Below are 15,330 nucleotides of genomic sequence, written 5' to 3'. Positions count from 1 at the left end.
GTTCCATCGGGTCTATCTTCATGGCTGATCTATTTTTCCCTCTCGACCACATTCTCCTGCCTTCTTTCTCCCCACAACGTTTGATGCCCTTACTAATGCAGAATGCGCTGTTTTTGCGGGTATCCCCGTTATTGCATTATTGATTCTTGTGCCATTACCTGTGTGTGTGTGTGTGTGTGGGGGGGGTGTTGCATGGACGGGCCTGCGAAGCTGCAGCGGGGAATGTCATTGTACAGCTGACAAACGGCACGGTGCGGGGGCTCTCTCCTCTGTAGCAGCAGCGGGTCAGTGATGAGTGGGGAATGTCCCAGCGATGTGTGCCCGGGGGAGGGAGGCTGCGGTCCGGCATCAGCCCGGCAATGCGGAACCTGCCTGTGTGCGGGCGTGCAGCTGAGCGGCTGAGACGCTGCAGTGGACCCGGAGCCCGGCCAGAGTCGCTGCGGGCAGGCGGGCGGTCAGAGGGAGGGAGGGAGGGAGGGAGGGAGGAGGGAGTCCCGCACCGGGGAGGGGACACGGCTGCATGGGGAGCGGGGGAGGAGCGGACCGGGGCTGCAGCCGAGGCCGAGCCCGCCGCCGCCGCCGCCGCCCGGGCTCCAGGTGAGCGGGGGCGGGGGGGGGGGGGGGGGGGGGGGGGGGGGGGGGGGGAGCGAGGAGGGAACTCCGGGCACCGACCGCGTCGCTGCTGCAGCACCGGGGGCGGGGAGGGGGCAGCACCCGGCCCGGTACCGGGGACAGCACCGAGGCGGCGGCACGGTCGGTGTATCGCACGGTGTATCCCACATATCTACACACAGTCTCACACACTGTCTCACACACACACGGTCTCACATATCTACACACAGTCTCACACACAAACTGTCACACACACACACACACACTGTCACACACACACACTGTCACACACACACTGTCACACACACATTGTCTTTCACACACACACCCGGCCCCACATATCTATACACACGGTCTCACACACACGGTCTCACACACACTGTCTCTCACACACACACACACACACACTGTCCCTCTCTGTCACACACACACACACTCTCTCTCACACACACACACACACACACACTCTCTCACTCACACACACACACTCTCTCTCTCACACACACACACACACACACACACACACTCTCTCTCACACACACACACATACACACTCACACACACTATCTCACACACACCGTCTCCTACAACACACACCCTCTCAAACACATACACTCACACATCTACCCACCCACACACACACGGTCTCACACCTACACGGTCTCTCTCACACACACCTACACACACACTGCACTGTCTCATAAACATACTGTCTCTCACAGAAGCCCACACACTGCCACACATACATTCTCGTACACACACACACACCGTCTCACATAAATAATCACACTCACATACACCGTCTCTCTCACACATTCTACCTCTCACAGAATCTCTCACACATACACATATATAGACACATAATCACATAGACCCAGTACATGCATCTCGCTCACACACACGTACTAACTAACACACAACCTCACAGACAGGTTCATAGTTGCCAGTGTCCATATGTATACGGTGCCACAGCATGGAAACGGGCCCTTTAGCCCAACTTGCCCATGCTGACCAAGCAGCCCCATCATTGCTAGTCCCACCTGCCCGCGTTTGGCCCATATCCCTCTAAACCGTTCCTATCCATGTACCTGTCCAAGTGTCTTTTAAATGTTGTTATAGTCCCAGCTTCAACTACCTCCGCCGACAGCTCGTTCCATAAACCCAGCATCGTCTGTGTTAAAACGTTGCCCCTCTGATTCCTATTAAATCTTTCCCTCCTCTCCTTAAACCTATGTCCTCTGGTCCTCGATTCCCCTACTCTGGGCAAGAGACTCTGTGCATCTATCTACCCGATCTATTCCACTCATGATTTTATACACCTCTATAAGATCTCCCCTCATCCTCCTGCACTCCAAGGAATAGAGTCCCAGCCTGCTCAACCTCTCCCTGTAGCTCAATCCATCGAGTCCTGGCAACATCCTCATCAATCTTCTGTGCGCCGTTTCCAGCTTGACATCTTTCCTGTAAACAGGGTGACCTCAACTGAACACATTTCTCTAAATGTGGCTTCATCAACGAATTATACAACTCATGTATATGTAACAACACACACACACACACACATATGTATTTAACACGGATGTATAATTAAGTGTGTAATGTGGAACGTAAACACGGATGTATAAATTGAGCCAAGGAATTGCAGGTGCAGGAATCTGGAGTATTTACAAAGTGCTGGAGGAACTCTGCTGGCCGGGCCGGGTGTGTGAAGGGGATGGCCGGGCGGTGATCAGGTTCGGGACCCTTCTTCCTTGCCTCCCCAGCGGGTGAGTCCCCACAGACGGCTGCCCGGTGTGGCTCGTGTCCCGCTTCCACCCACCCACACACACACACGGGTGTTGCCGCAGGGAGCCCGGGCTGGAGCCGGGACACGGGGCAGTGCGGCCGGAGTGCGGTGTGTGGCAGGGACGGGAGAGGAGCAGGGAAGCGTGTGGGTACTGCCCGTCTTCCTGCACACACCGTGCCCGGTCATGGTCACCGCTGGGGGCTGGGCTCCGGTGATGGGGCAGCTCCTGCCCTCGACGCCGCGGCTGTGGCGGCCCGGGACCGCCGTGTCCTGTCCCAGCACCTGGTCACTGCCCGTGTCCCAGAATAGATGTATGTGTGGGTGTGTGATCGTGTCTATCTCTGGCTATCGTGTGAGTGTGTCTGCCTTTGAGTGTGTGTATGTGTGTGTGCGAGAGAGACGGGACCGTGCAGAGAGAGCTGGTGTGTGTACCTGTGAGTGTGTGTCTGCCTGTATGTGCTTGTCTGCCTGTGTGTGTGTGTCTGCCTGTGTGTGTGAGTGTGTGTGTGTGCCTGTGTGTGTGTCTGTGTGTGTGTGTGTGTGTCTGCCTGTGTGTGTGTGTGAGTGTGTGTGTCTGCCTGTGTGTGTGAGTGTGTGTGTGGGCGTCTGCCTGTGTGTGAGTGTGTGTGGGTGTCTGCCTGTGAGTGTGGGTGTCTGCCTGTGTGTGTGTACCATGCATGGGGAGAGTTAGTTGGCTAACGGTTCATTTTGCTTTTCCGGGTGCTCTTTAAGCCCGTGTGTGTGGGCGGCAGAGTGTGCCTTGCATTGGGGCAGGGTGCGCGTGTGTTGCATTGGTGTGTGTTGCACTGGGGCAGGGTGTGTGTTGCATTGGTATGTGCAACACACACCAATACACTTGGGCAGGGTGCGTGTGTAGCATTGGGGCATGATGTGTGTGTGTGTGTGTTGCACTGGGGCAGGTGCTGCAGTGCTGCTGGGTGTGAGTGACTGCAAGCAGGCAGACTGACGCTGCACACGTGTGGCGCTGGGGCCTGCTTTTGCAGTCTCCTCAGGCACTTGGTCCGACACTGTCGGTGATTTAATCCATTCCTATTTTAAAACGCAGCACACGCACCACTGCTCATGACATCATTGGCTCCTAAATCTCATAGAACACAGAACAGGTCAGGAGCAGGCCTTTCGGCCCACAAGGTCTGTGCTGGACATGATGCCAAGAGCAACTCGTATCCAACTCCACATAATCCGCATTCCTCCATTCCCTGCCGATCCAAAAGCATCTTAAACGCCACTATCGTATATGCTTCCACCACCACCTCAGCAGCTCATTCCAGGCACCCACCACCCTCTATGTAAAGAAAACTGCCCCGCACATCCCCTTTAAAGTCTGCCCCCTCACCTTGAAGCCTTGCCCTCTAGTATTTGGAATCTCTCCCCCTCCACTGTCCACCCTATCCATGCCTTTCATAATTGTATACACTTGTATCAAGCCTCCTCTCAGCCTCCATATTGGATGACACTCAGACTTTATTAGCTCCGTGCATTCCCTATTTAAAACAGGGTCATAAGAATTAGTGAAGTGTTTAATAGTATAAAGGGTTGTATTATGATATGTGCACATTTATCCTCTAGAGAATGAAGGGCATTAATACACTCCCATCACTTCAACGTCTCTGAAATTAACTCTTGTAATCTCTCAAAATTCAATAAATTCAGTCATAGTCACACAGCACGGAAACAGGCCCTTCGGCCCAACGCATTCATGCCAACCAACATGCCCCATCTACACTAGTCCCACCTGCCCCCGTTTGGCCCGTCCCTCTAAACATTTGTGTGTATACCTCTAAATAGACAATAGGTGCAGTAGGCCAATCGGCCCTTTGAGCCAGCTCCACCATTCAATATGATCATGGCTGATCATCCAACTCAGTATCCTGTACCTGCCTTCTCTCCATACCCCCTGATCCCTTTAGCCACAAGGGCCACATCTAACTCCCTCTTAAATATAGCCAATGAACTGGCCTCAACTACATTCTGTGGCAGAGAATTCCAGAGATTCACTGTGTAAAAAATGGTTTTCTCATCTCAGTCCTAAAAGATTTCCCCTTAAACTGTGACCCCTTGTTCTGGACTTCCCCAACATCGGGAACAACCTTCCTGCATCTAGCCTGTCCAACACCTTAAGAATTTTGTAAGTTTCTATAAGATCCCCCCTCAATCTTCTAAATTCTAGTGAGTACAAGCCAAGTCTATCCAGCCTTTCTTCATATGAAAGTCCTGACATCCCAGGAATCAGTCTGGTGAACCTTCTCTGTACTTCATCTATGGCAAGAATGTCCTTCCTCAGATTAGGAGACCAAAACTGTACGCAATACTCCAGGTGTGGTCTCACCAAGACCCTGTACAACTGCAGTAGAACCTCCCTGCTCCAATACTCAAATCTTTTTGCTATGAATGCTAACATACCATTCGCTTTCTTCACTGCCTGCTGCACCTGCATACCTACTTTCAATGACTGGTGTACCACGACACCCAGGTCTCGTTGCATCTCCCCTTTTCCCAATCGGCCACCATTCAATGTGATCATGGCTGATCATCCCCAATCAGTACCCCGTTCCTGCATTCTCCCCTGCACAAATATATGTGCAGCAGGTGCTTGGAGGAATATGGGTCTAAAATCAGGCAAATGGGACGAGCTCAACATGGTTGGCATGGACAAGGTGGGCTGAAGGGCCTGTTTCTGTGCTGTTTTGCCCTGTGACTCTGTAACCATGTTTGTCACTTGACTGCTCTTATTCCTGGTCACAGTTGGAAGGACTTTGGGTCTTGCCTGGAAACCACGGAGTCACTGACAGAAGTATATACAATGGTGAGAGACATAGATAGGGTAGACAGTCAGAACCTTTGTCCCTGCATGGAAGATTCACCGGCTAGAGGGCACAGCTTTAAGATGAGAGTGGCAACATTCAAAGGAGATGTGCAGGGGATGTTTTTTACACAGGTGGATGGCTGGACCACGCTGCCAGGGGTGGTCATAAGGAATAGGAGTAGAATTAGGCCATCAAGTCTACTCCGCCATTCAATCATGGCTGGTCTATCTCTCCATCTAAATGGCGTCAAGTTGGGAAAAGGGGAAGTACAACGGGATCTGGGGGTCCTTGTACATCAGTCTATGAAAGTAAGCATGCAGGTACAGCAGGCAGTGAAGAAAGCAAATGGCATGTTGGCCTTTATAACACGAGGAATCGAATACGGGAGCAAAGAGGTCCTTCTGCAGTTGTACAGAGCCCTAGTGAGACCACACCTGGAGTATTGTGTGCAGTTATGGCCCCCTAATTTGAGGAAGGACTTTCTTGCTATTGAGGGAATGCAGCATAGGTTTACAAGGTTAATTCCCGGGATGGCGGGACTGTCATATGCTGAGAGAATGGAGCAGCTGGGCTTGTATACTCTGGAGTTTAGAAGGATGAGAGATGATCTTATTGAAACATATAAGATTGTTAAGGACTTGGACAAGCTAGAGGCAGGAAACATGTTCCTGATGTTGGGGGAGTCCAGAACCAGGGGCCACAGTTTAAGAATAAGGAGTAAGCCATTTAGAACGGAGACGAGGAAACACTTTTGTCTCACAGAGAGTGGTGAGTCTGTGGAATTCTCTGCCTCAGAGGGTGGTGGAGGCCGGTTCTCTAGATGCTTTCAAGAGAGAGCTACATAGGGCTCTTAAAAATAGCAGAGTCAGGGGATATGGGGAGACAGCAGGAACTGGGTACTGATTGGGGATGGTCAGCCATGATCACATTGAATGGCGGTGCTGGCGGTGCTGGCTCAAAGGGCCGAATGGTCTACTCCTGCACTTATTGTCTATTATAAAATGCTGGCGTAACTCAACGGGCCAGGCAGCATCTCTGGAGAGAAGGAATGGGTGACGTTCAGGTCTGAAGAATAAATGAATGATTGAATGAATAAGTTTATTGGCCAAGTATTCACATACAAGGAATTTACCTTGGTGCTCCGCCCGCAAGTGACAACGTGACATCAGTCAGGAATAGTCTCGACCCGAAATATCACCCATTCCTTCTCTCCAGAGATGCTGTCTGTCCTGCTGAGTTACTACAGCATTTTGTGTTTGTCCACTGGACAGGAACAGGCCTTTTGGCCCAGGCTTCAGAGCCAAACACAATGCCAAGTTAAACTAATCTCCTCTGCCTGCACTATTCCTCCATTTCATGCATATCCATGTGCCCATCTAAAAGCCCCTTAAACGCCACTATTGTATCTGCCTCCACCACCACCTCTGGCAGTGTGTTCCAGGCACCCACCACCCTCTGTGTAAAAAGAACACTTCTCCTTTCAATGTTCCTGCCCTCACCTGATAGCTACGCCCTCTAGTCTTTGACATCTGAGGCAGCCACCAATATCATCCAGCAGGAGCCAGTGGAGATAGTGGAGGTATACAAATACCTGGGAACAGCCTTCGACAACCTGCTAAGGTTTTCCTCTAACATAGAGGAAATCCTTAAAAAGTGCCATCAGAGACAGTACCTACTCAGGAAGCTGAAGTCATTTGGGATTAACAAAGACATTCTCACCACATTCTACTACGCATTCATTGAAAATGTAATAACCTTCTCTTTCACTAGCTGGTTCCACTCCATCACCCTGCAAAACAGAAACCGCCTGTTGAATGTGGTCAAGGTCTGCTCAAAAATCATTGAGCAGCCCGTCCGAACTCTCACTGCCCTATGCGACCAACAGTCTGTAAAGTTAACACGCAGGATTCTTCAGGACCCCTCTCACATCCTGTTTCCTGAGTTTGAGTGGCTCCCCTTAGGACGCAGACTCCGCTGTCCGGGTTGCCGGACACAGAGGAGGAAGGCAACCTTCATCCCCAGGGCTGTCCAGCTTTTTAACCATATAACAATTACAGCACGGAAACAGGCCATCTCGGCCCTACAAGTCCGTGCAGAACAAATTTTTTTTTCCCCTTAGTCCCACCTGCCTGCACTCATACCATAACCCTCCATTCCCTTCTCATCCATATGCCTATCCAATTTATTTTTAAATGATACCAATGAACCTGCCTCCACCACTTCCACTGGGAGCTCATTCCACACCGCCACCACTCTCTGCGTAAAGAAGTTCCCCCTCATATTACCCCTAAACTTCTGTCCCTTAAGTCATGTCCTCTTGTTTGAATCTTCCCTATTCTCAAAGGGAAAAGCTTGTCCACATCAACTCTGTCTATCCCTCTCATCATTTTAAAGACCTCTATCAAGTCCCCCCTTAACCTTCTGCGCTCCAGAGAATAAAGACCTAACTTATTCAACCTATCTCTGTAACTTAGTTGCTGAAACCCAGGCAACATTCTAGCAAATCTCCTCTGTACCCTCTCTATTTTGTTGACATCCTTCCTATAATTGGGCGACCTAAAATTGTACACCATACTCCAGATTTGGTCTCACCAATGCCTTGTACAATTTTAACATTACATCCCAGCTTCTATACTCAATGCTCTGATTTATAAAGGCTAGCATACCAAAAGCTTTCTTTACCACCCTATCTATATGAGATTCCACCTTCAAGGAACTATGCACAGTTATTCCCAGATCCCTCTGTTCAACTGTATTCTTCAATTCCCTACCATATTTTTAATGCTGATCACTGACTCATGAACATATGAAATGAAATAACCTTCTATAGGCACTTTTTTATTGAAGCACTTAGGAAGCATTTTAAAACTATTATTGTGTGTTAAATGTTGATGTGCGGGGTGTGTTGTGTGATTGTGCAGTGTGTCTGTGGAATGCGTGTGCTGGTTGATTGTGCAGTATGTGTGCTGCTTATGTTTGTTGATTGTGTCCCTTTTTAAAAAGCTACTGTAATGCGCCCCTTTAAATTGCCCCTTGGGGACGAATAAAGTGCTTTGAAAAAAAAATTCAACCCTGGGACAAAGGCTTTGACTGTCTACCTATCTATGCTTCTCATAACTTTATACACTTCTATCAGGTCTTCCCACAACCTCTGGCGTTCCAGAGAAAGCAACCCAAGTCCGTCCAACCTTTGGTGGCAAGAACAGGAAAGTAGACTATTACCTGAATGGCGGCCGATTAGGAAAAGGGGAGATGCAACGAGACCTGGGTGTCATGGTACACCAGTCATTGAAAGTAGGCATGCAGGTGAAGCAGGCAGTGAAGAAAGCGAATGGTATGTTAACATTCATAGCAAAAGGATTTGAGTATAGGAGCAGGGAGGTTCTACTGCAGTTGTACAGGGCCTTGGTGAGACCACACCCTGGAGTATTGCGTACAGTTTTGGTCTCGTAATCTGAGGAAAGACATTCTTGCCATAGAGGGAGTACAGAGAAGGTTCACCAGACTGATTCCTGGGATGGCAGGACTTTCATATGAAGAAAGACTGGATAGACTCGGCTTGTACTCGCTGCAATTTAGAAGATTGAGGGGGGATCTTATAGAAACTTACAAAATTCTTAAGGGGTTGGACAGGCTAGATGCAAGAAGATTGTTCCCGATGTTGGGGGTCCAGAACAAGGGGTCACAGTTTAAGGATAAGGGGGAAGCCTTTTAGGACAGAGATGAGAAAAAAAAATTCACACAGAGAGTGGTGAATCTGTGGAATTCTCTGCCACAGAAAGTAGTTGAGGCCAGTTCATTGGCTATATTTAAGAGGGAGTTAGATGTGGCCCTTGTGGCTAAAGGGATCAGGGGGTATGGAGAGAAGGCAGGGACAGGATACTGAGTTGGATGATCAGCCATGATCATATTGAATGGCGGTGCAGGCTCGAAGGGCCGAATGGCCTACTCCTGCACCTATTTTCTATGTGTCCATGTTTCTATCCTGTATCTAATACCGCCTAATCCAGGCATCATGCAGGTGAACCTCCTCTGCACCCTCTCCAAAGCCTCCTCATCCTTCCTGTAATGGGTCGACCAGAACTGCACGCAATACTGCAAATGTGGCCAAATCTCACCAAACTATTAAAAAAAAACGTCACTTCCTGACTTCTACTCAATATCCCGAATATTGAAAGGCTTGGATAGAGTGGATGTGGCGAGGATGTTTCAACTACTGGGAGAGTCTAGGACAGCCTCAGCATTGAAGGGCGTTCTTTCAGGAAGGAGATGAGGAGGAATTTCTTTAGTCTGTGGGATTCATTGCCACAGAAGGCTGTGAAGTCAATGGATATTTTTAAGGCAGAGAGATAGATAGATTCTTGATTATTACAGGTGTCAGAGATTATGGGGAGAAGGCAGGAGAATGGGGTTAGGAGGGAGAGATAGATTAGCCATGATTGAATGGTGGAGTAGACTTAGAAACATGGAAAATAGGTGCCATTCGAGCCTGCACCGTCATTCGATATGATCATGTCTGATCATCCAACTCAGTATCCCATCCCTGCCTTCTCTCCATACTACCTGATCCCTTTAGCCACAAGGGCCACATCTAACTCCCTCTTAAATATAGCCAATGAACGGGCCTCAACTACCTGCTGTGGCAGAGAATTCCACAGATTCACCACTCTCTGTGTAAAAAATGTTTTTCTCATCTCGGTCCTAAAAGACTTCCCTCTTATCCTTAAACTGTGACCCCTAGTTCTGGACTTCCCCAACATCGGGAATAATCTTCCTGCATCTAGCCTGTCCAACCCCTTAAGAATTTTGTAAGTTTTTATAAGATCCCCCCTCAATCTTCTAAATTCTACGGTGTACAAGCCAAGTCTATCCAGTCTTTCTTCATATGAAAGTCCTGACATCCCAGGAATCAGTCTGGTGAACTTTCTCTGTACTCCCTCTATGGCTTGATGGGCCGAATGGCCTTATTCTGCTCCTTTAGCTCGTGGCCTTCTGTTGTTTTTAAGGATGTGTTTGTGTTGTTTCACAGGGGGAAGACCCGGAGGTCAGATGTGTGAGGCGTGTAGATAACTTGGTCGCGGAGAGTGGCTTGTGAGCATGGAGGGTGAGATGGAGCAGCGGAACGGCTGGAGTCCCAGAGCAGTCGCGGCCAATGGTCTGATCAACACCATCGAGGCTCATGTGGAGGGCTTGGAGGGGCCGCCGTGTGTCTACCCCACGCCACACTACGAGGGGGAGCTGGGGGTGGGGGAGAGTGAGCAGCAGGTACTCAGTGCCCAGAACCTGCAGCATGCGGTGGAAGCACAGTACCGAGCCGGCATCTTCACCTACACGGACAGCCTGCTGCCTCCCTGTGACGACAGCAGCTCGGACACGTGTGAGACCACCTTCATCGACAACAAGTCCCCTCTCAACCAGGGCATGGACTACGAGGACGGAGACTTCATTGACCTGTCCACAGATGAGGGCAAACTGCAGACACTCTCCTACGACGTTGAGGATGAGGAGGAGTTCCAGGAGCTGGAGGTAGGAACCAGCGAGGGGGCCATTAATGCCACAGGGTCACACAGTCACGGGTCACAGTGCCAGGCACAGAGACACAGAGACACATGCACGGAGACACAGAGACACAGGCATGGAGACACAATGACACAGGGGCACAGAGACACAGGGACACAGGGACACCGGACACAGAGAAACAGGGATACAGGGACACAGGGACACAGGGACACAGGGACACAGGGGCACAGGGGCACAGGGGCACAGGGGCACAGGGGCACAGGGGCACACAGAGACACAGGGACACAGGAAACACAGGGACACAGGGGCACAGGGGCACAGAGAAACAGGGACACAGGGACACAGAAACACAGGCATGGAGACACAGGGACACAGAGACACAGAGGCACAGAGACACAGGCACAGAGACACAGAGACACAGGCACGGAGACACAGAGACACAGGCACACAGGGACACAGAGACACAGGGATGGAGACACAGGGACACACAGGGACACAGGGACACAGGGACACAGGGATACAGGGATACAGGGGCACAGAGACACAGAGTCACAGGCGCACAGAGACACAGGGACACAGAGACACAGAGACACAGAGACACAGAGACACAGAGACACAGGGACACAGGGACACAGAGACACAGAGTCACAGAGACACAGGGACACAGGACACAGAGACACAGGGACACAGAGACACAGGGACACAGGGACACAGAGACACAGGGACACAGGGACACAGGGACACAGAGACACAGAGACACAGGAGACACAGAGACACAGAGACACAGAGACACAGGGACACAGGGACACAGAGACACAGGGACACAGAGACACAGGGAGCCACAGGGACACAGGGACACAGGGACACAGAGGGACACAGACACAGGGACACAGAGACACATATATATACACAGGGACACAGAGACACACACAGGGACACAGACACAGGGACACACACAGAGACACACAGAGACACAGAGACACAGGGACACAGGGACACAGAGACACAGGCACGGAGACACAGAGACACAGGGACACAGAGACACAGAGACACAGGGACACAGACACAGAGACACAGAGACACAGAGACACAGGGACACAGGGACACAGGGACACAGAGACACAGGGACACAGAGACACAGGGACACAGGGGCACAGAGACACAGGGACACAGAGACACAGGGGACACAGGGACACAGGGACACAGGGACACAGGGACACAGGGACACAGGGACACAGGGACACAGGGACACAGAGACACAGAGACACAGAGACACAGTGAGACAGAGACACAGGGACACAGGGACACAGAGACACAGGGACACAGGGACACAGGGACACATACAGACACAGGGACACAGAGACACAGAGACACAGAGACGCAGAGACACAGAGACACAGGGACACAGAGATACAGGGACACAGAGACACAGTGATACATGGACACAGGGACACAGGGGCACAGGGACACAGGGACACAGAGACACAGAGACACAGTGATACAGGGATACAGGGACACAGTGATACAGGACAGGGACACAGGGACACAGGGACACAGGGACACAGACACAGGGACACAGGGACACAGAGACACAGGGACACAGGGACACAGGGACACAGGGCCACAGAGACACACGGACACAGGGACACAGGAGACACAGGGACACCGGGACACAGGGACACAGGGACACAGGGACACAGGGACACAGGGACACAGGGACACAGGGACACAGGGACACAGGGACACAGGGACACAGGGACACAGTGACACAGGGACACAGGGCACAGGGACAGGGACACAGTGATACAGGGACACAGGGACACAGGGACACAGTGATACAGGGACACGGAGATGCAGGGACACAGGGACACGGAGACACGGGGACACAGGGCACACAGAGACGCAGGGATACAGGGACACACGGGGACACAGCACAGTCACACAGGGACACAGGGACAGGCACGGGACACAGTGATACAGGGACACAGGGACACAGGGGCACAGTGACACAGGGACACGGGGACACAGGGACACAGTGATACAGGGACACAGAGACACAGGGACACAGGGACACAGAGGCACAGGGACACAGGGACACAGAGGCACAGGGACACAGGGACACAGAGACACAGAGGCACAGGGACACAGGGACACAGAGGCACAGGGACACAGGGACACAGAGGCACAGGGACACAGAGACACAGGGACACAGGGCCACAGGGACACAGGGACACAGGGACACAGAGACACAGGGACACAGGGACACAGGGACACAGGACACAGAGACACAGGGACACAGGGACACAGGGACACAGGGGCACAGGGACACAGGGACACAGGGACACAGAGACACAGGGGCACAGGGACACAGAGACACAGAGACACAGGGACACAGGGACACGGGGACACAGGGACACAGGGACACAGGGGGCAGGGACAGGCATGGAGACACAGGGACACAGGGGACACAGGGACACAGGGACACAGGGACACAGGGACACAGTGACACAGGGACACAGGGACACAGGGACACAGGGACACAGAGACATAGTGACACAGGGACACAGGCATAGAGCCACAGGGGCACAGGGTCATAGGGACACAGGGACACAGTGATACAGGGACACAGGGACACGGAGATGCGGGGACACAGGGACACGGAGACACGGGGACACAGGGACACAGAGACGCAGGGATACAGGGACACGGGGACACAGTCAGTCACACAGGGACACAGGGACACAGGGACACAGTGATACAGGGACACAGGGACACAGGGGCACAGGGACACGGGGACACAGGGACACAGTGATACAGGAGACACAGGGACACAGGGACACAGGGACACACACAGGGACACAGGGACACAGAGGCACAGGGACACAGGGACACAGAGCACAGACACAGGGACACAGAGACACAGAGGCACAGGGGCACAGGGACACAGAGACACAGGAGACACAGGGACACAGGGACACAGGGACACAGGGACACAGGGACACAGGGACACAGAGACACAGAGACACAGGGACACAGGGACACAGGGACACAGGGACACAGGGACACAGGGACACAGAGACACAGGGACACAGGGACACAGGGACACAGGGACACAGGGACACAGGGACACAGGGGCACAGGGACACAGGGACACAGAGACGCAGGGACACAGGGACACGGGGACACAGTCAGTCACACAGGGACACAGAGATGCAGAGCCGCAGGGAAGCAAGGACACAGAGTCTCAATTTCAGAGAGTCATAGAGTTGTACAGCACGGAGACAGGCCCTTCAGCCCACTTTGTCCATGCCGACTAACTTGGCATACTGGGTTAGTCCCAGTTTGCCTGCATGTGGTCCATATTCCTCTAAACCTTTCCTATCCATATATCTTCCCAAATGGCTCTTAAAAGTTGTAATTGTATCCCACTTCCATAGCTTCCTCTGGTAGTTCATTCCAGATACAGACTACCCTCTGAGTGAAAAGGTTACCCCTGAGCCTCTTAAATCTCTCCCCTCTCACCTTACGCCTGTGCCCTCTAGTTTTCGAACCCTCTACCCTGGGGAACAGACTGTGAGTGTTCACTTTATCCGTGCCCATCATGATCTTGTCCACCTCATTAAGGTCACCCCTCAGCCTCCTACACTCCAGAGAGATGAGTCCCAGCCTATCCAACCGTTTCCCTGTAGCTCAAGCCCGCATGCTCAGGTTACATGCTGGTGAATATCCTCTGCGCCCTTTCCTACTCATTGAAATCGGGTGTGTGGTATAGTGGACCACCTTCCAGCTCCTGACTATAGTTTGACGATAGACACAAAAAGCTGGAGTAATTCTGCGGGACAGGCAGCATCTCTGGAGATAAGGAATGGGTGATGTTTTAGGTCGAGACCCTTCTTCAACCTGAGGTGTCTGAAGAAGGGTCTCGACCCGAAACGTCATCCATTCCTTCCCTCCAGAGATGCTGCCTGTCCCGCTGAGTTACTCCAGCTTTTTGTGTCTATCTTCGGTCTAAACCAGCATCTGCAGTTCCTTCCTACACATAGTCCTTCCTGAGTGTAGTGCTTTCCCTTGGCTAATTTTGTAAAGATGTGAGTGTCCGTATTTCAATGGACGAGCGTGTAATGGGTTTGTGGGAAGCGATGCAGGAAGGAGCCTGTCATAACCTGATTCACCGTCAGGGCTGGATTTACGTATAAGCTTCACAAGCTTAAGCTGAGGGCCTCGAGAACCAGGGGGGCCTCGGCAGGGCCGGATTTACCTCTAGGCTTCATGGGCTGATTGAGAGGGGCCTTACATGGGGGAATGGGAGGGGCCTCACAAGTGGAATAGCCTAGGGCCTCTCTTCATCTAAATCCGGCCCTGATCACTGTCCAGTAAATGAATCAGCACCCGGCTGTCAGATGAGGGGTGGGGGCAGACGAGGGGGGGCGCTGAGAGGGTGGATCTCTGCCCCACAATTGCCAGTCCCGGGGGAGAGGGGCTTAACTCACTGAGCACTAACGCTCGGTCCGCCAAGGCCTGCTGAGTCTCCTCTCTGACCAACCATTTTAACTCCCATTTCCACGGTGCCCTTTCTGTCCTGGG

At 52.0% G+C, this 15,330-nt stretch overlaps 1 protein-coding gene across 1 annotated transcript in view; it reads left to right on the top strand.

The window, feature by feature from the left end:
• The first annotated feature begins 544 nt into the window (after positions 1-544).
• The window catches only part of LOC129699824 (synapse differentiation-inducing gene protein 1), a 33,296-nt gene continuing 18,510 nt past the window's right edge, over positions 545-15,330 (top strand). Inside the window, exons 1-2 of the mRNA XM_055639943.1 lie at positions 545-597; positions 10,256-10,752. Coding sequence (XP_055495918.1) covers positions 10,324-10,752 — 429 coding nt within the window. The 5' untranslated portion in view covers positions 545-597; positions 10,256-10,323. The remainder of the gene's footprint in view (positions 598-10,255; positions 10,753-15,330) is intronic.

Source organism: Leucoraja erinacea, chromosome 8, assembly GCF_028641065.1.
Source record: "Leucoraja erinacea ecotype New England chromosome 8, Leri_hhj_1, whole genome shotgun sequence".
Lineage (NCBI taxonomy): Eukaryota > Metazoa > Chordata > Chondrichthyes > Rajiformes > Rajidae > Leucoraja > Leucoraja erinaceus.
Note: the sequence above shows the minus strand (reverse complement) of the source record. Positions and strands in the feature narration are given on the sequence as shown.